Below are 24,413 nucleotides of genomic sequence, written 5' to 3' on the forward strand. Positions count from 1 at the left end.
ACGTGTGCAAACACGCTGCTAATAAACTGGTGATTCCCTGTCCCAATGCAGTAGCAGAGACCACCACATCCAGCTACGAGGGTAAGAGGCCAGGAAATTACTACCAGTCTTCTCAGAATTCCTGGAGGAGGTTACCCGTACTGGAGTACACCAAGAACCCTGTCTAAGGTGGATCAGTGTTGAACTGTGTTGACATGGCAGGGATTGGGATTGCCCACATGCCCCTCAATGAACCCCTGGTGGCTTCCCATCTACACCCCAGCCAGAAGTCCTCCATTACCTCAACTGGCCCCACCTTACCAACCAAGTACAAGCACTTCCAGTCCTCTGCAACAGAGAAGGTCTACAGGTTGGTCGCCACAGCGGTGAGGGCTCTTGGCATACCAAGCTGCGCTACAAGAGGAACTCGCGGTCACACTGGAGCCGAGTCTGTGGGATGAGGGAGGGAGAAAAAGAGGGAGGGAGAAGCCCTCCAGCTGTCTGCCCAGGAAGACACAGCACAGCACAGTGCCTCGCCGCACCTTCACCCAGGCTGCAGCAGGTCGACCCCCCTCAACCTTTAACATCTCCAGATGCCCAGCCCCCCAGGCTGGGAGCTCAGGGCAGCAGAGAACCTTGGACCCCCTGGTTTAAGAAGCCTCCCTTCCCACCCATAGCACCAAGGACCCATACGCCCGATCCTAGATCTACGTGCTCTGAACAGGCACATGAGAAAGGATACGTTCTGTGCGCCCAGGCGATTGGTTCGTATCTGTTGACCTGAAGGACACTTATTTTCACATTTAAATATACCCTCACAGGAAATTTCTCAGATTCGCTTTTCAAGGTGTAATCTATGAATTTATGGTACTCCTTCGGCCTCACTGTCACCTTGTGTTTTTACGAAGTGTACCGAGGCAGCCATAGCCCCACTCAGAAAGGGGCATTCGGTTGATGATGTACATAGACGATTGGCTGCTGTGCGCGCAAACGAGACAAGAAGTCTTAGAACACAGTCAGCTACTATTGGAACACCTGACATTTCTAGGTTTCAGAATAAACACAGTAAAGAGCGTTCTGATTCCCATGCAGACAATCTCTTTCCTAGGTTTAATCCTAGATTCAGTATCATTCAAAGCTTGCCTTTCAGTGGAACGTATAAGAACATTCCAAGATCGCAAAACAGTGCTAGGCAGAGGGAACCTGGCTGGTGTCTGTCAAAACATGCCTGAGGCAGCTAGGTTTTAGTAGTCATCCCATTAGGACGTTTGAATAGGAGAGTGTTTCAACGCTGGGTCTCCTCTCTAGTTCTGAGCCCAATACATCACAAACATCCCCGTGTACAGATCTCCATATATTGCATGGTAGCACTGCACCCCTGAAGATACCGGACTTTTCTTTTTATCCAGAAAAGTAGTCACGACGCATCTCTCTCGGGTTGGGGTGCGTCCCACGACGGCAGAACAGTCAATGGGGTGTGGAGACCCCATCTCCGTTCTACTCCGATAAACTGACTGGAACTCCTTACAGTGTCCTTAGCATTAAAGTTGTTCCTCCCATTTCTGGAGGGTCGTCAAGTTCTAGTCAGAACAGACAATACCACTGTTGTGGCTTACATAAACAGGCTAGGGGGACTGTAATCCCCTCACACACACAGACTGATTATGTAGAGCAGTGTGCATCTCCAGTCACTGAGAGCTACTCATGTACCAGGAGTACTGAATCTGGGGAAAGATTTACTTTCCAGGGGGAACCCTCTATGCGGAGAGTGGAAGCTCCACCCAGAGGTAGCCAATCAGGTTTGGATGCACCTCAGCATGCCAACAGTGGATCTTTATGTCCACTGTTCTTTTCCCTGAGGGATCAGGATACATTCAGGGGAGTGGATGTGTTGGCGCGCGAGTGGCCACGCATCCTCCTGTATGCATTCCCACCGTCTGGCCCTGATTTCCCCCACCCTCTCTCTCATACTAATAGTGCCACATTGGCAGAGAAACACTGGCTAGTGGAGATCACTCAACTACTATGCGGCCATCCGTGGCCCTTTCCCTTGCGTCGTGACCTACAGTGCCAGGCAGGAGGGGAGATTGTCCATCCTCACCCGGAACGGTTGGCACTCTGGGCCTGGCCCGTTGATGGTGCAACTTGAACACTGCCGGGCTTCCCTAAAATGTCATTTAGACTATTCAGAGTGCTAGAGCCTCATCCACCAGGTCCCTTTATGATTGTAAATGGTGCGTGTTTGAGGAATGGTGCACTAAATCACAGACAGTGCCATTCCAGTGCTCTGTCCTGTTTCTAAAAGGAATTATTAGAAAAAGGAAATGCTTTTACTATTATTAAGGTATATCTAGCAGCCATTTCGGCTTGTCATGTAGGTTTTGGGAGCAACGACAGTGGGGAAACACCCCCTTGTCGCCCGTTTTATGAAGTGTGCACGTCGTGTGTGTCCAGTGTCCAAACAGCTTGCCCCGTCATGGGATTTATCAATTGTTTTGGATGCTCTATGCCAACAGCCTTTTGAGCCCCTGGATCAGGTGAAACTGAAGATGCTTTCATTTAAGACCAAGCTATTACTAGCATTGGCCTCCGCCAAGAGTGTGAGTGACATTCATGCACTCGTCATGCGCACAATTTGCACCCGGTAACAATAAGGTATCATTGTGGCCTAACCGCGCCTTTATCCCTAAGATTATGAATCCATCTTTGATGCGTCTTTCCCTTGAGCTGGAAGCTGGTTATCCCCTACCGTTTCCCTCTCCGGAACATCAACGTTTGCATATGTTGTGTCCAGTACGCGCTCTGCACATCTACATGGACAAGACCAAGGGGTTTCGAAAATGTGATCAGCTGTTTGTTTCCTGGGTGAAACCTCACACAGGTAAAGCGCTCACTAAACAACACCTCTCCCACTGGATAGTGGAGGCTATCACTTTGGCATACACAAGATAGGTTCTTCAGTCTCCTGCTGGCCTATGGGCTCATTCCACTGGAGGAATGGCTACGTCCTGGGTATATCTATCCAAGATATTTGCTCAGCAGCAAGTTGGGCTTCGCCTCATACATTTGCAACGTTTTAAAGGTCACTGCACCGACCCTGGTGCATACTGCTTTACGTGTAGGATCTTCTGAGGGGCAAAGCCAATGTGTGTGATATACAGCACAGTGCAGTCGATCGTCAGGATAAGCTTGTCTGGCAATACGGGAATCAGATTATCTCATAAGTGAAATACCGAAATGAATACTTGAAAGAGAACTTTAGGTTACGACTGTAACCACAGTTCTCTGATAGTATGAGTGAGGTATTTCACCAGACCACCCTCCTTGCAGGAGCGAGGAAGAGGTGTTGCATATTTTTGAATGACTCAGACGCTGCGTTGGACCTTTTATAGGGTAGGAGGGACACCCTTCCCCGACGTCTCAACATCCAGCCAATCATGGTTGGCTTAGTGTAATAAAGGCTTCTGACGATACTTACGTATCCCATAAGTAAAATACCTCACTCATACCATCAGAGAACAGGGGTTACGGTCGTAACCTAAAGACATTCCTCAACCCTAACCTGACCGCTCCCTACACACGCTCTGACCTTGGAACATTGAGACTGGAACATTAACCGTTACGGTCGAAGAGAGTTTACAATTTATGATATTAATCATTAAGGAATGGTTGAGATACACAAGGTCATTTTCAGAGGAGAGTTGATGTCAGCACAGCACAGAAACTCGAGGTTAAGAAATTGAGAAAGGGAGCAATTTGATGGTAAGAAAGCACTCTACAGAGGGTTTAGGGGTTAAAGGTGAAGGGATCATTGGGCAACATTAGGGTCCCTTTGCACTGTATGCACTGAGGTATAGCCTAAGAGTAAGGGGTCACCTTGTACTGTATGAGGGGGTGGTCTCCACAGAGGAACTCCAGCTTATCGCTGACCCTCAGAACATACTGCTCGGCCTGGCGTCCCTCCTCCTCGGGGCCGTGGGTCGTTAGCCATTTCCTCAATGCCTGTTCCATCAGCTCACTGGGACTGGTGCTGGGCCACACCTTCAGACTGGCTGTGTCCTGGAGGGAGAGAACATTATCATCAACACAACAAACACACACAGAGACAGAGAAGAGAGACAGAGAAGAGAAAGAGATGGCGTCGTGGACTTAATGTTCTAAGCAAAAAAAAGAAACGTCCTCTCACGGTCAACTGCGTTTATTTTCAGCAAACTTAACATGTGTAAACATTTGTATGAACATAAGATTCAACAACAGAGACGTAAACTGAACAGGTTCCACAGACATGTGACTAACAAATGTAATAATGTGTCCCTGAACAAAGGGGGGGGGGGGGGGGGTCAAAATCAAAAGTAACAGTCAGTATCTGGTGTGGCCACCAGCTGCATTAAGTACTGCAGTACATCTCCTCCTCATGGACTGCACCAGATTTGCTACTTCTTGCTGTGGGATGTTACCTCACTCTTCCACCAAGGCACCTGCAAGTTCCCAGACATTTCTGGGGGGGAACAGCCCTAGCCCTCACCCTCCGATCCAACAGGTCCCAGACGTGCTCAATGGGATTGAGATCCGGACTCTTCGCTGGCCATGGAACACTGATATTCCTGTCTTGCAGGAAATCACGCACAGAACAAGCAGTATGGCTGGTGGCATTGTCATGCTGGAGGGTCATGTCAGGATGAGCCTGCAGGAAGGGTACCACATGAGGGAGGAGGATGTCTTCCCTGTAACGCACATTGTTGAGATTGCCTGCAATGACAACAAGCTCAGTCCGACGATGCTGTGACACACCGCCCCAAACCATGACGGACCCTCCACCTCCAAATCGATCCTGCTCCAGAGTACAGGCCTCGGTGTAATGCTCATTCCTTTGACGATAAACGCGAATCTGACTATCCCCCCTGGTGAGACAAAACCGCGACTCGTCAGTGAAGAGCACTTTTTGCCAGTCCTGTCTGGTCCAGTGACCATGGGCACAAACCCACCCCATAGGCAACGTTGTTTCCGGTTATGTCTGGTGAGGACCTGCCTTACAACAAGCCTACAAGCCCTCAGTCCAGCCTCTCTCAGCCTATTGCGGACAGTCTGAGCACTGATGGACTCGGTGTAACTCGGGCAGTTGTTGTTGCCATCCTGTACTTGTCCCGCAGGTGTGATGTTCGGATGTACCGATCCCGTGCAGGTGTTGTTACACGTGGTCTGCCACTGCGAGGACGATCAGCTGTCCATCCAGTCCCCCTGTAGCGCTGTTTTAGGCGTCTCACAGTACGGACATTGCAATGTATTGCCCTGGCCACATCTGCAGTCCTCATGCCTCCTTTCAGCATGCCTAAGGCACGTTCACGCAGATGAGCAGGGACCCTGGGCATCTTTCTTTTGGTGTTTTTCAGAGTCAGTAGAAAGGCCTCTTTACTGTCCTAAGTTTTCCTAATTGTGACCTTAATTGCCTACCGTCTGTAAGCTGTTAGTGTCTTAACGACCGTTCCAAAGGTGCATGTTCACTAATTGTTTATGGTTCATTGAACAAGAATGGGAAACAGTGTTAACACCTTTTACAATGAAGTATTTGGATTTTTACAAATTATCTTTGAAAGACAGGATCCTGAAAAAGGGAAGCTGAGTTGATTTTGCAAAGTGAAATCTCAAAGTAAGTGAGGAGAGAGGACAAGGGGGGATATTAAAATAACAGAAAAACAGGGCGGTAAGGGATATAGATTCTCCTGCAGTGTGTGTCTGCTGCCTCGCAGACAAGGCTTAACACACAATCCCAGCCAGACACCGAAGGCTTAAAGAGCGTTCAGACAGAGAAACGCACCCCCCCCCCCACCCAACCTGCCTTGAAGCCTGGTGCCCAACCTGGTCGTGAGGGCACAGCCTTCACCCACTCACAATGGCATGACAACCACCTGCTGCATATCACCATGGTGACACTGGCCAGAGTGGTCAAGTTCCAAATAGAGCAGTAGAAATTCTTCAAATGATTTCACATTTTCATTACAGCCAAGACTATGTGTACTTTCGGGTAATTGCCTCAAATACAATGATAACTATAGCACCTTGTACCTTCAAGTGAAAGACTGCGGTTTTACAATGTAATGTCCAAGTAAATATAATGTAAACAGATAGTAAAATAAGGCTTTGTTATATCAGAGCAACTGAAAACCAGGCCAACCAACCAATTGAGTTAACAAGACTCTAGACAATAAAAGGTCCACTTCCTGTGCTTAATGTGGCTTACTGTGTCTGGACTCCTAAAAAACACACTGACTTCCTGCCACCATCCACCTGGACAGAAGAACACAGATAGTAAGGGTTTGGGCCATGTAGTGTGCAGTGAGCTATTGACCCTAGCGCACGATGCATGTGTGTGTTGATCTGAGCTGATCTGTTGGCATGCCACAGAATCTACACACACTTTTTTCAGATAGAACATACAGTAGTGTGTAGAGAGGTTGATAGTGAGGAGTGTGTGTGTGTGTGTGTGAGAGAGAGTGCGGCATAGAGAGAGAGGGGGGAAGAGAGGGAGAGAGAGTGCAAGAGATATGGTGTCAGCATCCTCAGATGTCCTCTTTTTCCATGTTTTTAATTAGTGGAGAGGCCCTTTGGGCAGGCACGTGTGTGTGTGTGTGTGTGTGTGTGTGTGTGTGTGTGTGTGTGTGTGTGTGTGTGTGTGTGTGTGTGTGTGTGTGTGTGTGAGTGTGTCACGCGCTTCGGTGTCTCAGTGAGGATGGAACTGTGACTGATGGTGGTGGTGACCCATTTAGTGCCGTCACTCTGCCAGAGATTGGCTCAGTCCCCTGACCAGGCCCTATTTGGGGACTGTCCACTGTCCCATGACCCTATTTGGGGACCGTCCACTGTCCCATGACCCTATTTGGGGACCGTCCACTGTCCCATGACCAGGCCCTATTTGGGGACCGTCCACTGTCCCATGACCAGGCCCTATTAACAGACCATTAACGGTCACATGACCAGGTCCTATTAACAGACCATTAACGGTCACATGACCAGGTCCTACTAACAGACTTAACGGTCACATGACCAGGTCCTACTAACAGACTTAACGGTCACATGACCAGGTCCTATTAGGGAATAGCCAACAGAGAAGATGAAAGGGAGGGGAGTATATTTTTGTGTGAGAGAGTTTGTTTACTAGTCTGTAGCCTACTGAGTATAACAAACATTAGGAACACCTTCCTAATATTCCCCCTCAGAACAGCCTCAATTTGTCGAGGCATGGACTCTACAAGGTGTTAAATGCGTTCCACATGGATGCTGGCCCATGTTGACTCCAATGCTTCCCACATTTGTGTGACATCAATAAGGGATCATAGCTTTCACCTGGTCAGACTATGTCACGGAAAGAGCAGGTGTTCCTAATGTTTGTAAAATCAGTGTCTGTCTGCATACTGTTGTCTGTATGTGATGGCACCTAATTGATGACAGCTGAGGGTGTGTAGTATTGTAGATGTGACTACTGATTGATGACAGCTGAGGGTGTGTAGTATTGTAGATGTGACTACTGATTGATGACAGCTGAGGGTGTGTAGTATTGTAGATGTGACTACTGATTGATGACAGCTGAGGGTGTGTAGTATTGTAGATGTGACTACTGATTGATGACAGCTGAGGGTGTGTAGTATTGTAGATGTGACTACTGATTGATGACAGCTGAGGGTGTGAAGTATTGTAGATGTGACTACTGATTGATGACAGCTGAGGGTGTGTATTATTGTAGATGTGACTACTGATTGATGACAGCTGAGGGTGTGTATTATTGTAGATGTGACTACTGATTGATGACAGCTGAGGGTGTATAGTATTGTAGATGTGACTACTGATTGATGACAGCTGAGGGTGTGTAGTATTGTAGATGTGACTACTGATTGATGACAGCTGAGGGTGTGTAGTATTGTAGATGTGACTACTGATTGATGACAGCTGAGGGTGTGTAGTATTGTAGATGTGACTACTGATTGATGACAGCTGAGGGTGTGTATTATTGTAGATGTGACTACTGATTGATGACAGCTGAGGGTGTGTAGTATTGTAGATGTGACTACTGATTGATGACAGCTGAGGGTGTGTATTATTGTAGATGTGACTACTGATTGATGACAGCTGAGGGTGTGTAGTATTGTAGATGTGACTACTGATTGATGACAGCTGAGGGTGTGAAGTATTGTAGATGTGACTACTGATTGATGACAGCTGGGGGTGTGTATTATTGTAGATGTGACTACTGATTGATGACAGCTGAGGGTGTGTAGTATTGTAGATGTGACTACTGATTGATGACAGCTGAGGGGGGGTAGTATTGTAGATATGACTACTGATTGATGACAGCTGAGGGTGTGTAGTATTGTAGATGTGACTACTGATTGATGACAGCTGAGGGTGTGTATTATTGTAGATGTGACTACTGATTGATGACAGCTGAGGGTGTGTAGTATTGTAGATGTGACTACTGATTGATGACAGCTGAGGGTGTGTATTATTGTAGATGTGACTACTGATTGATGACAGCTGAGGGGGGGGTAGTATTGTAGATGTGACTACTGATTGATGACAGCTGAGGGTGTGTAGTATTGTAGATGTGACTACTGATTGATGACAGCTGAGGGTGTGTAGTATTGTAGATGTGACTACTGATTGATGACAGCTGAGGGTGTGTAGTATTGTAGATATGACTACTGATTGATGACAGCTGGGGGGGTAGTATTGTAGATGTGACTACTGATTGATGACAGCTGAGGGTGTATAGTATTGTAGATGTGACTACTGATTGATGATAGCTGAGGGTGTGTAGTATTGTAGATGTGACTACTGATTGATGACAGCTGAGGGTGTGTAGTATTGTAAATACTACACACCACTCAAAGAGAGCGACAATGGCCTCGTTCACCCCATTGCTGGGCATATTTTGCTATGTACGCGTGTAAGTATTTCTGGTAGGAAATATTGTGCTCACAGTGTGTACAGATACTGTAGTTACCTGGGACTGGTCGAAATGCATGGTGACTTTGAGGCTGGCCTCGGCCTGTTTGTCATTGACACCGTCTGTGTCGGTTGTGGCTCCTCCACCTGGCTCCAGCTGCGGAGAGAAGCAGGCCTGCAGCCACTCGCTCCAGGTCATCAGCTGTACCCGCTGCATCTTCTCCTCGCTGATACGGAACATCTTACTGCGGAAGTCCTTCACCTCCTGGTCCTGAAGAGCGTCCAGCTCGTGGAGCCCTGTGAACGGTTCATGAAGCTTCATAAGCTCTTCATAAACACTCCATGACAACTTTATAAACATTGCATAACGACTTCGCAGGTGATAATAAGTGTGCCCTAATAAGGCCACAAGAGGTTATACAACATTTTGCACTAAAGGTGAATTTGCCGATCATGTTCCGTTTGTGAACACCATGAGCAGTCATAAGAAGCCACACGCAAAAGCACTAAAGCACGTGAAAAACAAGAGTATAACCTCTGCATGAGTGGGTCTAACAGCACTGCATTAAAAGGCATTACCATTCATGTTTAATGCACTACATCTGTGACTGACATTTGATACCTAGCGTGGTAACAAGTAGCAATGCATGTTTATGAGGGATTACAAATGACAATCCAATCTCAACAGTGTTGAACTCTAACCTACTCTTTTCATTGAAATACAACTGTCACTGGGTATAAAATCTAGATCCTAAATTCATTATACTGTATCTATCAGTTGAACAGAGCTCAGTATTTTGGGCCAGTAGAACGCTTTGGATGATGAAAACAACATGTTGACATTTAAAACTATTAAACATTCATATGACCCTCAGCTCTCAGATTGTGTGAGTGTGTGTGTCTGCTTCTTTGTGTGTGTGTATGCTTTCAGTGTATGTGTGCTTTCAGTGTGTGTGTGGCTAGCCAGTGCCTGAGGGATGTTTTGAGTACCGCTTACTGACAAAAGCCTTTTACAGATCACATCTGACAAAAGTGGAGCCAAGAGGGAGCATATCAATATGGGATGAGTCTCCTTCCATTAGACTGACTGACTCCCTCTCTGAACAGGCCTGATTGGCCTGCAGCCTGGAGGACCTCCATAGAGCCCCACCATCTCTGTCCTCACACACCCTCAGACTAACAAGACCCTGTGTGTGTGTGTACACTTATAGCTATGTGTATATGTGGATGAGATAAAGAATGTAAGGGAGACTTTGTGTGTGTGTATGTAGGCATGTGCGCATATTTAGGTTTGTGTGTCAATAGACTGACCTTTCCACCCTACCATTACAGTGGTGGTCTGGCTTGCCTCCTCCACTCAGCACAGCGCCTTATCACCATCACAGATAATACTGAGTGACGGATGATAATAACAGACATCAGGAGCCTGTCTAGTCTAAGCGGATTGTTTTCCATCCTACGGGCCTGACTTCAGCAGATACTGGGATGATGACATGAGACTTCTGAAGACAAGACTCAGATCTGACAGCCAAGGCAAAGAGGATATCAATATATTGGAGAAAGAGATGAAATGGTGCTGGTGTGTCTGAAGAGTATGTGTGTGTGTTTGAGTGATCACTGTCCAGGAGCATCTCTACTCTGTTCAAACCACAGGTCAAACATCAGTGTAAGGGTCTGCTGTTACTGTGTGCGCTCGCATCACCTTTTCCGATGAGCACACCGATCTTGGAGTCGAGCAAGCGTTCCGCGCGGCCACAGTTGCGTGTGACCAGTTTGAGCATGGGACAGAAGGGCCTAACATCACAGAGGCGTCTGGTCTCATCCTCCAGCTCCTCGTGCACCGCTGCCTGGTTCACACACTCAAACATGTGGCCCTCCATCTCCCCCAGAGACGGGAACAGGGGGTATGACTGGGCCTGCTTCCATAGGAGCTATGAGGAGAAGAGGGGGATACCACAGTTATTACAGAAACTATGGCAAGACAAGTTAACACGATCTACCTGTATGATCAGAGGCTACACAGACACAGGCTCAGCCTCTACAATACATGATCTACAACAACAAGTGGAACCTAAACGATTAGCCATGACTCACATCACAATAATCCAGATTCTAAAGCCAACAGTAGTTCTACGAATCATCATGACTGAAATGTTAACAACCAATGGATGAACAACAACCATATGATGTCATATGATGACAGGGGAACAAACATGATGACACAGGTCCTGAATAGACCAATTAGGACATTAATCATGTCCCATGGCACAGTCACAGTGTGTGTGTGTGTGTGTGTGTGTGTGTGTGTGTGTGTGTGTGTGTGTGTGTGTGTGTGAGGCTGAAGGGCACGAAGAAGACAAACATGGGGACAGAGTAGAAGACAAGGAGTCATGTCACCTCTCTTCCCTTCAGACAAACAGTCTTGTGTCATAACCACCTTAGTGACCATAACATCAGACCAAGTCCCCTCAAAGTATAGACCTTTACAGGGTAAAGCAAAATACTCCCGCAATTCAACTTTTACTGCATCAGATGCCGTCATTGTAAATAAGAACGTGTTCTTAACAGACTTGCCTAGTTAAATAAAGGTAAAAAAACAATGATTGGATTACAGTTTACTACTTGGCTGTACCATGTTCACATGACAAATAATTGCTTTTACTTAACAAATGTGTTGTTATTATCCGTTGTGTGACATCTAATTATCTGTCACATTTCACCACCATGCTATTTGTCGCCATCCAGAGACAATATTACTACTACTGTTATGATCTAAAATGAAAGCAAGCACCTTAAGTGAGGCTGTTATCCTGTTACTTCAAGAGACATTTTATTGAACTTTACCATTTCCTTCAAGAGTATCTCTTGAATATTTTCTTACATTCAGTTAGTTGTTTTATTTCATGCATGTTGGATAGACTTGCAAGGTCACCATTAAAAAATAAATCCTAAACCAACATTTATTGAGTACACGTCACAACAGTTCCGGTGCTGTTGGCTAGCCGAGGATGAATATCAGACCACATTTTAATAGAAGTGAAAGACGAGGTATTCTAATGGAGATGGAGGAGTTGTGTGTCATTGCACCCCTGATAAATGTCATGCCCACGTTACATCTAAGCAGGGGAGACATCTTTATTCTCCACCCTGCCACTGTGTTGTCTACAAATCAGTATCTGAGGTTTAACGTTGTTAGCTGGCTGGCAAGCCTTCCGTCTGGGGACTACTCTCCTCCGAAACATCTTTAGTTGGGGAAATAAATCAATCTGCTGCTGGTCTACCTGAGCCTCTCTCCCTTGCTCCATCACATTCTCCCTTTCTCCCTCACATTCTCCCCTGCTCCCTCTCATTCTCCCCTGCTCCCTCTCATTCTCCCCTGCTCCCTCTCATTCTCCCCTGCTCCCTCTCATTCTCCCCTGCTCCCTCTCATTCTCCCCTGCTCCCTCTCATTCTCCCCTGCTCCCTCTCATTCTCCCCTGCTCCCTCTCATTCTCCCCTGCTCCCTCTCATTCTCCCCTGCTCCCTCTCATTCTCCCCTGCTCCCTCTCATTCTCCCCTGCTCCCTCTCATTCTCCCTTGCTCCCTCTCATTCTCCCTTGCTCCCTCTCATTCTGCCGTCACACAAAGATACCTTTTAATTTCTCTGAGCTTTCCTCCATATCTCCTCTTCACTGGCTCCAGGGAATAGATTTCCACTGAACAAGCCCTCACTAGCCCTCCCTGAACCTAATCCACCAACAGGTAGCCAGACTGTAGCTTAACGGCTAGCCTACCTACCAGGACATAACTGATAAGACTGCATAACTATCTGCACAACGGCTTGCACAACTGTAAAACAGATCACAAGTCATTGAGTCTGTTAGTTCTGTTTTGTAGACATGAAAAGCAGAGAGACAAACAAGCACTTCTGTGAATTGGAGTGTTAGGTTACTCCTCATTAGGAACACTGGAGCCAGGGGTGATTCAGAGAAAGAGACATTACACACTGTTGTTCAAGAGCTATTCAACAAAGCCTGTCTGAAGAAAATATGATGTGTCTATGTGGATGTGTGTGTGTGTGTGTGTGTGTCAGAAATAGTGTCTCAGAATGGAAGAAAACATTACATGAGGAAAACACCAGCAGGGAGAGAGAGTCACAGGGAGAGGGATCTCACCACAGGGTCAAATACAAAAACTACCATCCTCCAAGGTATTTACACTTTAAAAAGTCTAAACTAAAAATCCTTAAAACATTCATAGTGACTGAAGTATGACACCTTCCATGATGGTAAAGACTACAGTGTATTGTTACATTCCTGACCTCTGGTCTGCATCTCACCCCACCTCTACCCACTATCAGGGTCACGCATGATGTCATAGGATATTTGCGTGCAGTTAAGAGTGCAGCTCAGAGACAAACAAACAGCCACCAGCTGTGTCATAACACCCATTAGACGGCGTCTGTCTGGACTGGAGAGGAGACGACAGTCTACAGCAGCCTACAGCTTCTTCTAGTTGTTATGATGGCCTTTTACAATGGCTCAGAACCAGAACTTCAGCCAGGCAGCACCCAGTCATTCATCAAAACAATCCTAACCAATCTGCGTAATGTTAAACTAATAAATTGTAAACTAATGTGTTCCTTGTGGGTTGATTCTAACTGAAGAGATAAAACAGCCTGAAAGGTTGAAGGTGTTGTAGTGCTGGACAGGCAATGTGGATAGAAATCCATATCATTATAATCGTACTGAATCCTCATGATAACAATAAGAATAAATAAAAACATTGAGATGCGCAGTAGGCCTATTACAGGCCTCTAGGCTATACTTTCCAATACTGTTCTAAGATTGCAACTGCACTGTATCGACTGCCGTCTGAAATTATTAACATTAGGCTGTAGGCAAGCCTGTAAATTACAGAATACCCAGCAAAATATCATATAATTAAACTTCACACACACAGTCCCCCCTCTCTCCTACCAGTTTGATGTGTTGTATGGTGGCCTCTCTGGGGACGTCCATCTGGATGTAGATGCCGGTGGGTAACAGGAAGTCCACAGTGACCAGGTCCTCTCCAGACAACTGGGAGTGGGCCGCCCACAAGTCCAGGTCGTCTGTCATGGCGGGAGGCATCGCAGGGACCAACACCCAGCTCAACCATAAGGACCTGGGAGGAGGAAAGAGGACCGCTAGGGAGAGTAACCATGAACTGCTGAAGAACCACAACCACATGCAGAGAGTATAGAACTGTGACCGTGAATGGCTGAACCTCACAGAGTTCTTCCAATTCCTACTATCCTATTGAAATGCAGACATAGTTTGATACTCTTTACTGAAGACTGAAAGTTGGGTGGTGTCAGGCTGAGGAGACTGTAATGCTCCATCTTTACCCCCAGGGGGAGCCCTGTATAACACGGGCTGGCCATGGTTGGGTGAGCGCCAGCCCTCAGAGGAATGCCCACTAAGCAAACACAGGAACAAAAGGTCACCAACCCTTCCCCTCAACCCTGACAACCTGCTCTGGTTCCCCCCCTCGCTTGGCCGTGAGGCTGTTGCCAAGGGAATTATCAAGAGAGTTGAGGAGTAAACGGAGTTGAGGTAAATTTTGCTGACAGTTTTCAAATCATCCAGTGAGTGTGCAATGACCGTAGTTAGTGTTGGACTGGAGTTGACAGGTTTTCAAAATTTCCTTCAAAAAATGTGTTACGGGTTTAGGAGGTGGTTCAAGTACACACACAGACACACACACACACTAGAGTAAGTGCTTGAGCAGCTTTGGTAAAGAACCGCATGCTGCCCAGTTTCCATTCTGGCTCAGTGTTTCACCACAATAGACCATCCACACTCACAGTTGCCTTTCTGTAATGACCTATTCCTGAAGAGCTTGTCTTTAAGTGCTCCAGCAGGAGACAGTTCAATCTCCATTTTGGCTCAATATCACCAGGCCATTAAATCCAGCAGCAGCCCCATTGTCTCTAATGGTGTTAAGTGCTTGGGTCCATTTTGGCTCTGCAGCAAGTACAGTATCGTGGCCCATTTGGAGCCACTATCTTGGCCACTTAACATGATCAGCTATGCAGATACAACTGCTCTGACTGCCATTCAACACTCCGAACTAGAACATTCTCTCTTAAAAGGAACTGTACAATTACTCCCCCCACCAAGACGGGGGTAAGTAAACACACACACTCTGACCCATTGGTGAGTGGTGGAACTAAGCACTAGTGCTGGGATGATAAAGCTAAAATTATTGACACCGACCATATTGATCACTTATTATCTCAGGCATTTTGCGTATATCGTTCATTACAATAAGTAGCCTATACTAGACAAATGTCAATGAAATGAGTTTGCTAATGCGACAATTGATGGCTACAACCATCAAACTAGTCGTAGTTTACATTGCGTCCGGAAAGTATTCAGAAAACTTCACTTTTTCCACATTTTGTTACATTATGGATGAAATTAAAAATCCTCTTCAAATCGACACACAAAAACAAAGCGAAAACAGGGTTTTAGAAATTTTCGCAAAATCAAGCCATGAAGTTGAAGAAATTGTCCGTAGAGCTCTGAGACAGTAACACACTACACCGCCAGGGACTCAAATCCTGCAGTGCCAGATTTGTCCCCCTGCTTAAGCCAGTACATGTCCAGGCCCGTCTGAAGTTGGCTAGAGAGCATTTGGATGATCCAGAAGAAGATTGGGAGAATGTCATATGGTCAGATGAAACCAAAATATAACTTTTTGGTAAAAACTCAACTCGTCGTGTTTGGAGGACAAAGAATGCTGAGTTGCATCCAAAGAACACCATACCTACTGTGAAGCATGGGGGTGGAAACATCATGCTTTGGGGCTGTTTTTCTGCAAAGGGACCAGGACGACTGATCCGTGTAAAGGAAAGAATGAATGGGGCCATGTATCGTGAGATTTTGAGTGGAAAACCTTCTTCCATCAGCAAGGGCATTGAAGATGAAACGTGGCTGGGTCTTTCAGCATGACAATGATCCCAAACACACCGCCCGGGCAACGAAGGAGTGGCTTCGTAAGAAGCATTTCAAGGTCCTGGAGTGGCCTAGCCAGTTTCCAGATCTCAACCCCATAGAAAATCTTTGGAGGGAGTTGAAAGTCCGTGTTGCCCAGCAACAGCCCCAAAACATCACTGCTCTAGAGGAGATCTGCATGGAGGAATGGGCCAAAATACCAGCAACAGTGTGTGAAAACCTTGTGAAGACTTACAGAAAACGTTTGACCTCTGTCATTGCCAACAAAGGGTATATAACAAAGTATTGAGATAAACTTTTGTTATTGACCAAATACTTATTTTCTACCATAATTTGCAAATAAATTCATAAAAAATCCTACAATGTGATTTTCTGGATTTTTTCCCCCTCATTTTGTCTGTCATAGTTGAAGTGTACCTATGATGAAAATTACAGGCCTCTCTCATCTTTTTAAGTGGGAGAACTTGCACAATTGGTGGCTGACTAAATACTTTTTTGCCCCACTGTATATATAATATATATATATATATGGTGGAGATATTTGTTTTTGTAAAGAAAAAATTGCATACACCTTAACCAAACACACTTAAACTCAGGTTTTCACAATTTCTGACATTTAATCCTAGTAAAAATTCAGTTTTAGGCCAGTTAGGATAACCACTTTATTTTAAGAATGTGAAATGTCAGAATAATAGTAGAGAGAATGATTTATTTCAGCTTTTATGTCTTTCATCACATTCCAAGTGGGTCAGAAGTTTACATACACTCAATTAGTATTTGGTAGTGTTGCCTTTAAATTGTGTCGAACTTGGGTCAAACATTTCGGGTAGCCTTCCACAAGCTTCCCACAATAAGTTGGGTGAATTTTTGGCCTCTTCCTCCTGACAGAGCTGGTGTAACTGAGTCAGGTTTGTAGGCCTCCTTGCTCGCACACACTTTTTCAGTTCTGCCCACAAATTTTCTATGGGATTGAGGTCAGGGCTTTGTGATGGCCACTCCAATACCTTGACTTTGTTGTCCTTAAGCCATTTTGCCACAACTTTGGAAGTATGTTTGGGGTCATTGTCCATTTGGAAGACCCATTTGCGACCAAGCTTTAACTTCCTGACTGATGTCTTGAGTAGTTGCTTCAATATATCCACATAATTTCCCTTCTCATGATGCCATCTATTTTCTGAAGTGCACCAGTCCCTCCTGCAGCAAAGCACCCCCACAGCATGATGTTGCCACCCCTGTGCTTCACGGTTGGGATGGTGTTCTTCGGCTTGCAAGCATCCCCCTTTATCCTCCAAACATAACGATGGTCATTATGGCCAAACAGTTCTATATTTGTTTCATCAGACCAGAGGACATTTATCCAAAAAGTACGATCTTTGTCCCCGGGTGCAGTTGGAAACCGTAGTCTGGCTTTTTTAATGGCGGTTTTGGAGCAGCGGTTTCTTCCTTAATGAGCGGCCTTTCAGGTTATGTCGATATAGGACGCGTTTTACTGTGGATATAGATACTTTTGTACCTGAATCCTCCAGCATCTTCACAAGGTCCTTTGCTGTTGTTCTGGGATTGATTTGCACTTTTCGCACCAAAGTACATTCATCTCTAGGAGACAGAACACGTCTCCTTCCTGAGCGGTATGATGGCTGCGTGGTCCCATGGTGTTTATACTTGCGCACTATTGTTTGTACAGCTGAACGTGGTACCTTCAGGCGCTTGGAAATTGCTCCCAAGGATGAACCAGACTTGTGGAGGTCTACAATTTTTTCCTGAGGTCTTGGTTGATTTCTTTTAATTTTCTCATGATGTCAAGCAAAGAGGCACTGAGTTTGAAGGTTGGCTTTGAAATATATCCACAGGTACACCTCCAAATGACTCAAATGATGTCAATTAGCCTATCAGAAGCTTCTAACACCATGACATAATTTCCCAAGCTGTTTAAAGGCACAGTCAATTTAGTGTATGTAAACTTCTGACCCGCTGGAATTAATCTGTCTAAAGAAGTGAAAAAATCTGTGTGAAATAATCTGTCTGTAAACAATTGTTGGAAAAATTACTTGTGTCATGCACAAAGTAGATGTTCTACCCGACTTGCCAAAACTATAGTTTGTTAACTTCTTCTTAATAGGGGGCGCCATTTCCACTTTGGGAAAAAAATAGTGCCCAAATTAAACGGCCTCGAACTCTGTTCTAGATCATATGATATGCATATTATTATTAATATTGGATAGAAAACACTCTGAAGTTTCTAAAACTGTTTGAATTATATCTGTGAGTAAAACAGAACTCATTTGGCAGGCAAACTTCCAAATAGGAAGTGAAAATTCTGAAATGGGTCTCTGTGAAGGGCTGCTCCTATTCAATTGCCTTGTATTTATGGATATGTATGCACTTCATACGCCTTCCACTAGATGTCAACAGGCAGTAGAATGTTGAATGAGGTGTCTGGCCTGATGTAGGACCGAATGAGAGCTTTTGGAGTGACAGGTCAGCCATATTGGCAGTATTTTGCTGCGCACCTGGGAGCACCATATCATTTTCTGCAATGCGTTAGGTAGACACGAAGAAATGCTCCGTCTGGGACGTTATTGGATACATATGAGAAAAACATCCTAAAGATGGATTTTCAACTGAGTTTGACCAGTTTATTCGACTTTTATTATGACTTTTGGAATTTTTCGTTCCATGCGCCAAACATTCATGGACACGTGAGCACCATTATGCTAGCCAAAGTTGCTAATTCGACATTGTAAAACAAAACAACGATTTATTGTGAAACTAGGACTCCTGGCACTGCATTCTGATGAAAGTTCAAAGGTAAGAGAATATTTATGATGTTATTTCGTATTTTTGTTGAATATGTTTACTCCAACATGGCGGAGAATGGCTGAGCGCTGTCTCAGATTATTGTATGCTGTGCTTTTTACTAAAGTTATTTTTAAAAATCTAACACAGCGGTTGCATTAAGAACCAGTGTATCTTTAATTATATATCCAACATGTATTTTTCAGCAAAGTTTATGATGAGTTTTTCTGTTAGATTATGTGACTCTCCAAAATTTCTCCGGACAATTTGGAGCATTTTTGCACCATGTTCACAATGTAAAACCAGGATTTGTAGCTATAAATATGCACATTTTCGAACAAAACATAAATGTATTGTATAACATGATGTTATAAGACTGTCATCTGATGAAGTTGTTCAAAGGTTAGTGATTATTTTTATCTTTATTTGTGGTTTTTGTGAAAGCTATCTTTGCGGTGAAAAAATGGCGTTGTGTTTTGGGCTATTGTGGTGAGCTAACATAAATATATGTTGTGTTTTCGCTGTAAAACATTTTTAAAAAATCGGACATGTTGGCTGGATTCACAAGATGTTTATCTTTCATTTGCTGTATTGGACTTGTGATTTCATGAAATAATATTATATGATATTCCCTGTGGCGCTAGGCTAGGCTATGCTAGTCAGCGTTTCTGATGAGGAGGATCCTGGATCCGGGAGGGTGGGTCGGTAGAGGTTTTAACAAGAAATTTGTGGAGTGGTTGAAAAACGAGTTTGAATGACTCCAAACTTCGGACTTCAACTGTATATGCAACTTTCACATTGACATTCAATGTAGGATTTGCGCATAAGGTCGAGTTACCCTTATATAGCTGATGAGAAGATTTCCCCTGGGCTAGTGCGCTCATGTGTGTGTAAGACGTACAGGTGTGATTTCATCATGACAGTGTAAAGGGTATAGGAGAATGTATAGGGTGTCTGATAGCAGAGGAGTCACTGTAGAACTACGACAGCCTAGTCAATTTAATGACACACATATTCCACTGTTACACTTAATGAAATTATTCCACCATGTGTTTGGAAAGAAAGAACTGTTGTCATGGTAACACCCCATTGTTCTATTGAAAAGGTCTCCCCTAAAGACTGACGAATACATTATGATTAGGTTTATTAACAAGTATGTCCTTATGTTTTGTAAACGGTCGCGGTCTCTCTCGCGTACTCTAGTCTACAATGGGGCAGTGTGTGCGAGGAGGGGGGAGATATGAGGTCATGGTCAGTGATTAAAGACCCTGTGACACTTCTAAAAATACTACAATGAGTTCACAAAAGAGGAAGACCCCCCCACCCCCGCTCCACTATAAATACAGTACCGGTGTGAATGAGGTCACATTCTCTCCCTCTCTCACACACACAATCTATACTAGGGCATCCCGAGTCAGCTTTTCCACTAGCTCTCTAGCTGAGTGGCTGTTGTTCAGGGGGGAATGGGGGCTTGGGGACTGTACTGACCACATCCAGTCATATTCATCCACATCAGCCCACATGGTGTCAAGTCACACCCCTTCCCTCTCTGAACATGTTAACTCCCCTTGTGAGTGGGGGGAAATTGAGTGTGTGTGTGGTCAGTAGAGGGGGGGGGGGTAGAGGGGGGGTGTGAGTGAGATTAGTCAGTAGGGCGTGAGTTGTGGAAGTGTTGTGGTACACAGTGGTAGCACTTCTAGGTGAACAGAACACATTTTGATGTAGAACTAGTGGTCCAGAGTTACCCTGATGTTTTGTCTCAGTGTGAGGCCTGACATAACAGGCGAGTTAGGAGTGTGTGTGTGGTGTGTGTATGAGGGTTATGAAGGGTGTGTGTGTGAGAAACAGTCACACCCTCACTGCTGCTCAAACATGACAGAAATCACTAGACACTCCTACTTGTGGATTTAGAGAGTGGCTGTGGGCTTAAGACAGGATATGATAGAAAAAACTGAAGAGGATAAATACCCTTTACTGTAGTGAGGTCTACTGTAGCAACATCATAGTTGTGGTCTGGTCTGTACAGTCCAACAACAATCAACTGGACATAGTAGGCATACTATAGAGGACAGGGTAATGAGGCTGTATACTGTATATGGTGGAGATAACATATTGTGTGTGAAAGGCTTTGATTGTATTTATTCAACACACCAACACTGTGGTTTTCCTGTCTGTGGTAAACATCAGTGTCATATCTTGCATTGGTCCATTTGGTGGGAAAAGTGGCCGAGGATATTGGATTAGAGCTCAAACTACAACCCCCCCCTATACCTTTATCTCTCTGGTCTGTCCCTCTCCTCCCTCTCCCTCTACCGTATATCAGTGGGTACTGATGTGGCCAAGATAATTTATTTATATTTTTTCTCCATAATTTCATGGTATCCAATTGGTAGTTACAATCTTGTCTCATCACTGCAACTCCCGTACGGACTCGGGAGAGGCGAAGGTCGAGAGCCGTGTGTCCTCCGAAACGCAACCCAGCCAAGCCACACTGCCCGCTTAACCCGTAAACCAGCCGCACCAATGTGTCGGAAGACACACCGTACACCTGCCGACCGTGTTAGCGTGCATTGCGCCGGCCCGCCACAGGAATCGCTAGTGCGCGATGGGACAAGGACATCCCTGCCGGACAGACCCTCTCCTAACCCGGACGATGCTGGGCCAATTGTGCCCCGCCCCATTGGTCTCCCGGTAGCGGCAGAGCCTGGACTCGAACCAGGATCTCTAGTGGCACAGCCAAGAGTTACAGCCAGGCAGACATCACCAATCATTGTAACATAAAACCCAACTTTTGTGAAAACCTAAATCATCCATAGTGACGTCATAAAGGTTTGTAAGTCGCTCTGGATAAGAGCGTCTGCTAAATGACTTAAATGTAAATGTAATGTTATTGCGACATCACAGAGCATCCATGTCGCTCCATAATGCATCCATTATGATGTCATAAAAGCCCGTTCTCATCCCCCCCCTCCCTCCTCACTTATCGCCCTGTGGGTGGAGAGAGGGAGGGAGGAAATGTCAACAGATTTATTTCCTGCTCAGCACAGCCCACTTGGAGTGCACCACTGCTTAATCCTCAAGATAATATAATGGCAGCGGTGGCTGCAAGTTGGCTGTGTGTGTATAAATAGTAGTATTGAGATTGGGGATGGAGATGCAGATTCTTATTGTATGCATGTACGTTTGGAAGGGGTACGGGAGTAGAGGGAAGGGGAAAGGGAGTAGAGGGAAGGGGAACGGGAGTAGAGGGAAGGGGTACGGGAGTAGAGGGAAGGGGAAAGGATAAATGTTTGGAAGGAGCAGCACAGCCCAAAGTCAGATGCCACATGTTCATACCACTGTGTTAATGAGGGTTAGGCTCAACACATTACTAAGCACTGTACACACCTGGATACTGAGCATGCCTCAACCACACATCTCCAAAACTGTTCTGACACTGACAGTTGTGTGAGGCAGAGTCATTAGGCAGGGAGTTTAGTGGTGGAGCATTCCAGTGTGTCATATCCTCTCTGAGACACAAGTCTGTTACATACCACCACCACCACCCCCCCCCCCCCCTTCTGGGCATTTGAACACACACACACACACACACACACACACACACACACACACACACACACACACACACACACACACACACACACACACACACACACACACACACACACACACACACACACACACACACACAGTAGTGATACACTATATTCAGATACTGTACACTATTTTCTCTCACACACACGGTTCTTAATCATGTTGTTTTCATTGGAATCCACTCAGTGTGCAGCGTGGCTGCACTTGACTTGAACGTGAGGCCTCTGGGAGAACATTTGGGTGGAGGCAGAGAACTCACTCCTGCCAAACATAATGGAGAGGGAGAGAGAGTGAGTAATGATAAAGAGATGGGGAAAGAAAGAGAGGGAGAGAATGAGGAGAGGAAACAGCGAGTAAGAAGATTGAGAGATGGCAAGACATGTATGATGTTAATATTTATCTGTCTCTGTGGCTGCAGTGTTAAATGGGTTCAACTGGATGCCCCACCCTGGATGCCCCACTTCTGTGCCTGTGCCATAATTCTGACCTTGTGAGCCCAATTCTAATCCCGCGGATTAAAAGGGTATTTTAACAAGGCAAATATAGTAGAGTATAACACAGAAACACAGTGCGTATTGAACCCTGGCAGGATGACACCGGGGCTGCTGGAAGTCACCTTGGATTATCAACACATGTGTTACAAAAAGGTCATTCGTGTTAAAAACAAGCTAAACCTACATTACAAATCATAGGAGCTATAATGAGAAAAGCTAATGTTATGCTAATTAACAAACTCTTACTCAAATGACACTGTGTAAACACAAATAAATATTCATACTGTTGTACATAACACAGTCTCCCACATTATAAAGAAAGTGCCTAATTGTCCTTTTATCCACTGCACTTTGTGTTTATGCATACATATGTATCGATGATGTAATGCATTATAGATGATGCCTGTACCATGTTTGACTATGATTTTGTTTGGTATCTCAAAACCCAGTGGTCCACAATGTGGTTTAAAACAACAACAAATCTCAAACTCTACACATGTTATGGGACTGAGAGAAGAAAAATTCAAATATATATAAATATATTCATTTAAATATAATTGAATGTAATTCTACACATTTTGACATGGCTTCTGCCGTGTTCTTATGCTGAGTGACTCAAATGACAAAATCAAATGGGAGCCCCATGCCATAACATTTTGGGAATTTTAGATTCCCCATAACTGTACATTTTTATTTTGGTGATTGTTAGATTTCAATGACCTTATTTAAAAATATATAGCTCTATCTTTTGGTTTAATCCGTTTAAGTTAACACTGAAAACATTTTACCATGGCTAAAAAGACCCCCCCCCCCAAAAAAAAAAATCTAAAATAAATCGATATACAGTACCAGTCAAAAGTTTGGACACCTACTCCTTTAAGGGTTTCTCTTTCTTTGTACATTGTATAATAATAGTGAAGACATCAAAACTATGAAATAACACATTGAATCATGACGTAACCAAAATAGTGTTAAACAAATCAAAATATATTTTATATCTGAGAATCTTCAAAGTAGCCAGCCTTGCCTTCATGACAGCTTTGCACACGCTTGGCATTCATGTAGTGACATGGAATGCATTTCAATTAACATCTGTGCTTTGTTAAAAGTTAATTTGTGGAATTGTTTTCCTTCTTAATGCTTGAACCAATCAGTTGTGTTGTGACAAGGTGTGGGGGGGGGGGTATACAGAAGATAGCCCTATTTGGTAAAAGACCAAGTCCATATAATGGCAAGAACAGCTCAAATAAGCAAAGAGACACAACAGTCCATCATTACTTTAAGAAATTATGGTCAGTCAACCCGGAAAACTTTTAAAGTTTCTTCAAGTGCAGTAGCAAAAACCATCAAGCGCTATGATGAAACTAGCTCTCATGAGGACTGCCACAGGAAAGGAAGACCCAGAGTTACCTCTGCTGGAGAGGGTACATTCATCAGAGTTAACTGCACCTCAGAAATTGAGGCCTATTTCAAGGCCTACCTTCAAACTCAGTGCCTCTTTGCTTGACATCATGGGAAAATCAAAAGAAATCAGCCAAGACCTCAGAACAAAAATTGTAGACCTCCACAAGTCTGGTTCATTATTGGGAGCAGTTTCCAAACGCCTGAAGGTACGTTCATCTGTACAAACAAT

General features: G+C 44.8%; 1 protein-coding gene across 3 annotated transcripts in view; it reads right to left on the bottom strand.

Annotated features, from left to right (window-relative positions):
• The window catches only part of LOC139548313 (phosphatidylinositol 4,5-bisphosphate 3-kinase catalytic subunit beta isoform-like), a 93,280-nt gene that overhangs the window by 20,055 nt on the left and 48,812 nt on the right, over positions 1-24,413 (bottom strand). For 2 of the 3 annotated variants that reach the window (XM_071357918.1, XM_071357919.1), the window contains exons 3-6: positions 13,875-14,061; positions 10,619-10,847; positions 8,975-9,213; positions 3,856-4,038 (exon numbers count right to left, since the gene is read on the bottom strand). In XM_071357918.1, the coding sequence (XP_071214019.1) occupies positions 3,856-4,038; positions 8,975-9,213; positions 10,619-10,847; positions 13,875-14,061 (838 nt within the window). Of the gene's footprint in view, positions 1-3,855; positions 4,039-8,974; positions 9,214-10,618; positions 10,848-13,874; positions 14,084-24,413 lie in introns of all 3 variants that reach the window. The other variant, XM_071357920.1, reaches the window with a different exon arrangement.

Source organism: Salvelinus alpinus, chromosome 21, assembly GCF_045679555.1.
Source record: "Salvelinus alpinus chromosome 21, SLU_Salpinus.1, whole genome shotgun sequence".
Classification (NCBI taxonomy): Eukaryota; Metazoa; Chordata; class Actinopteri; order Salmoniformes; family Salmonidae; genus Salvelinus; species Salvelinus alpinus.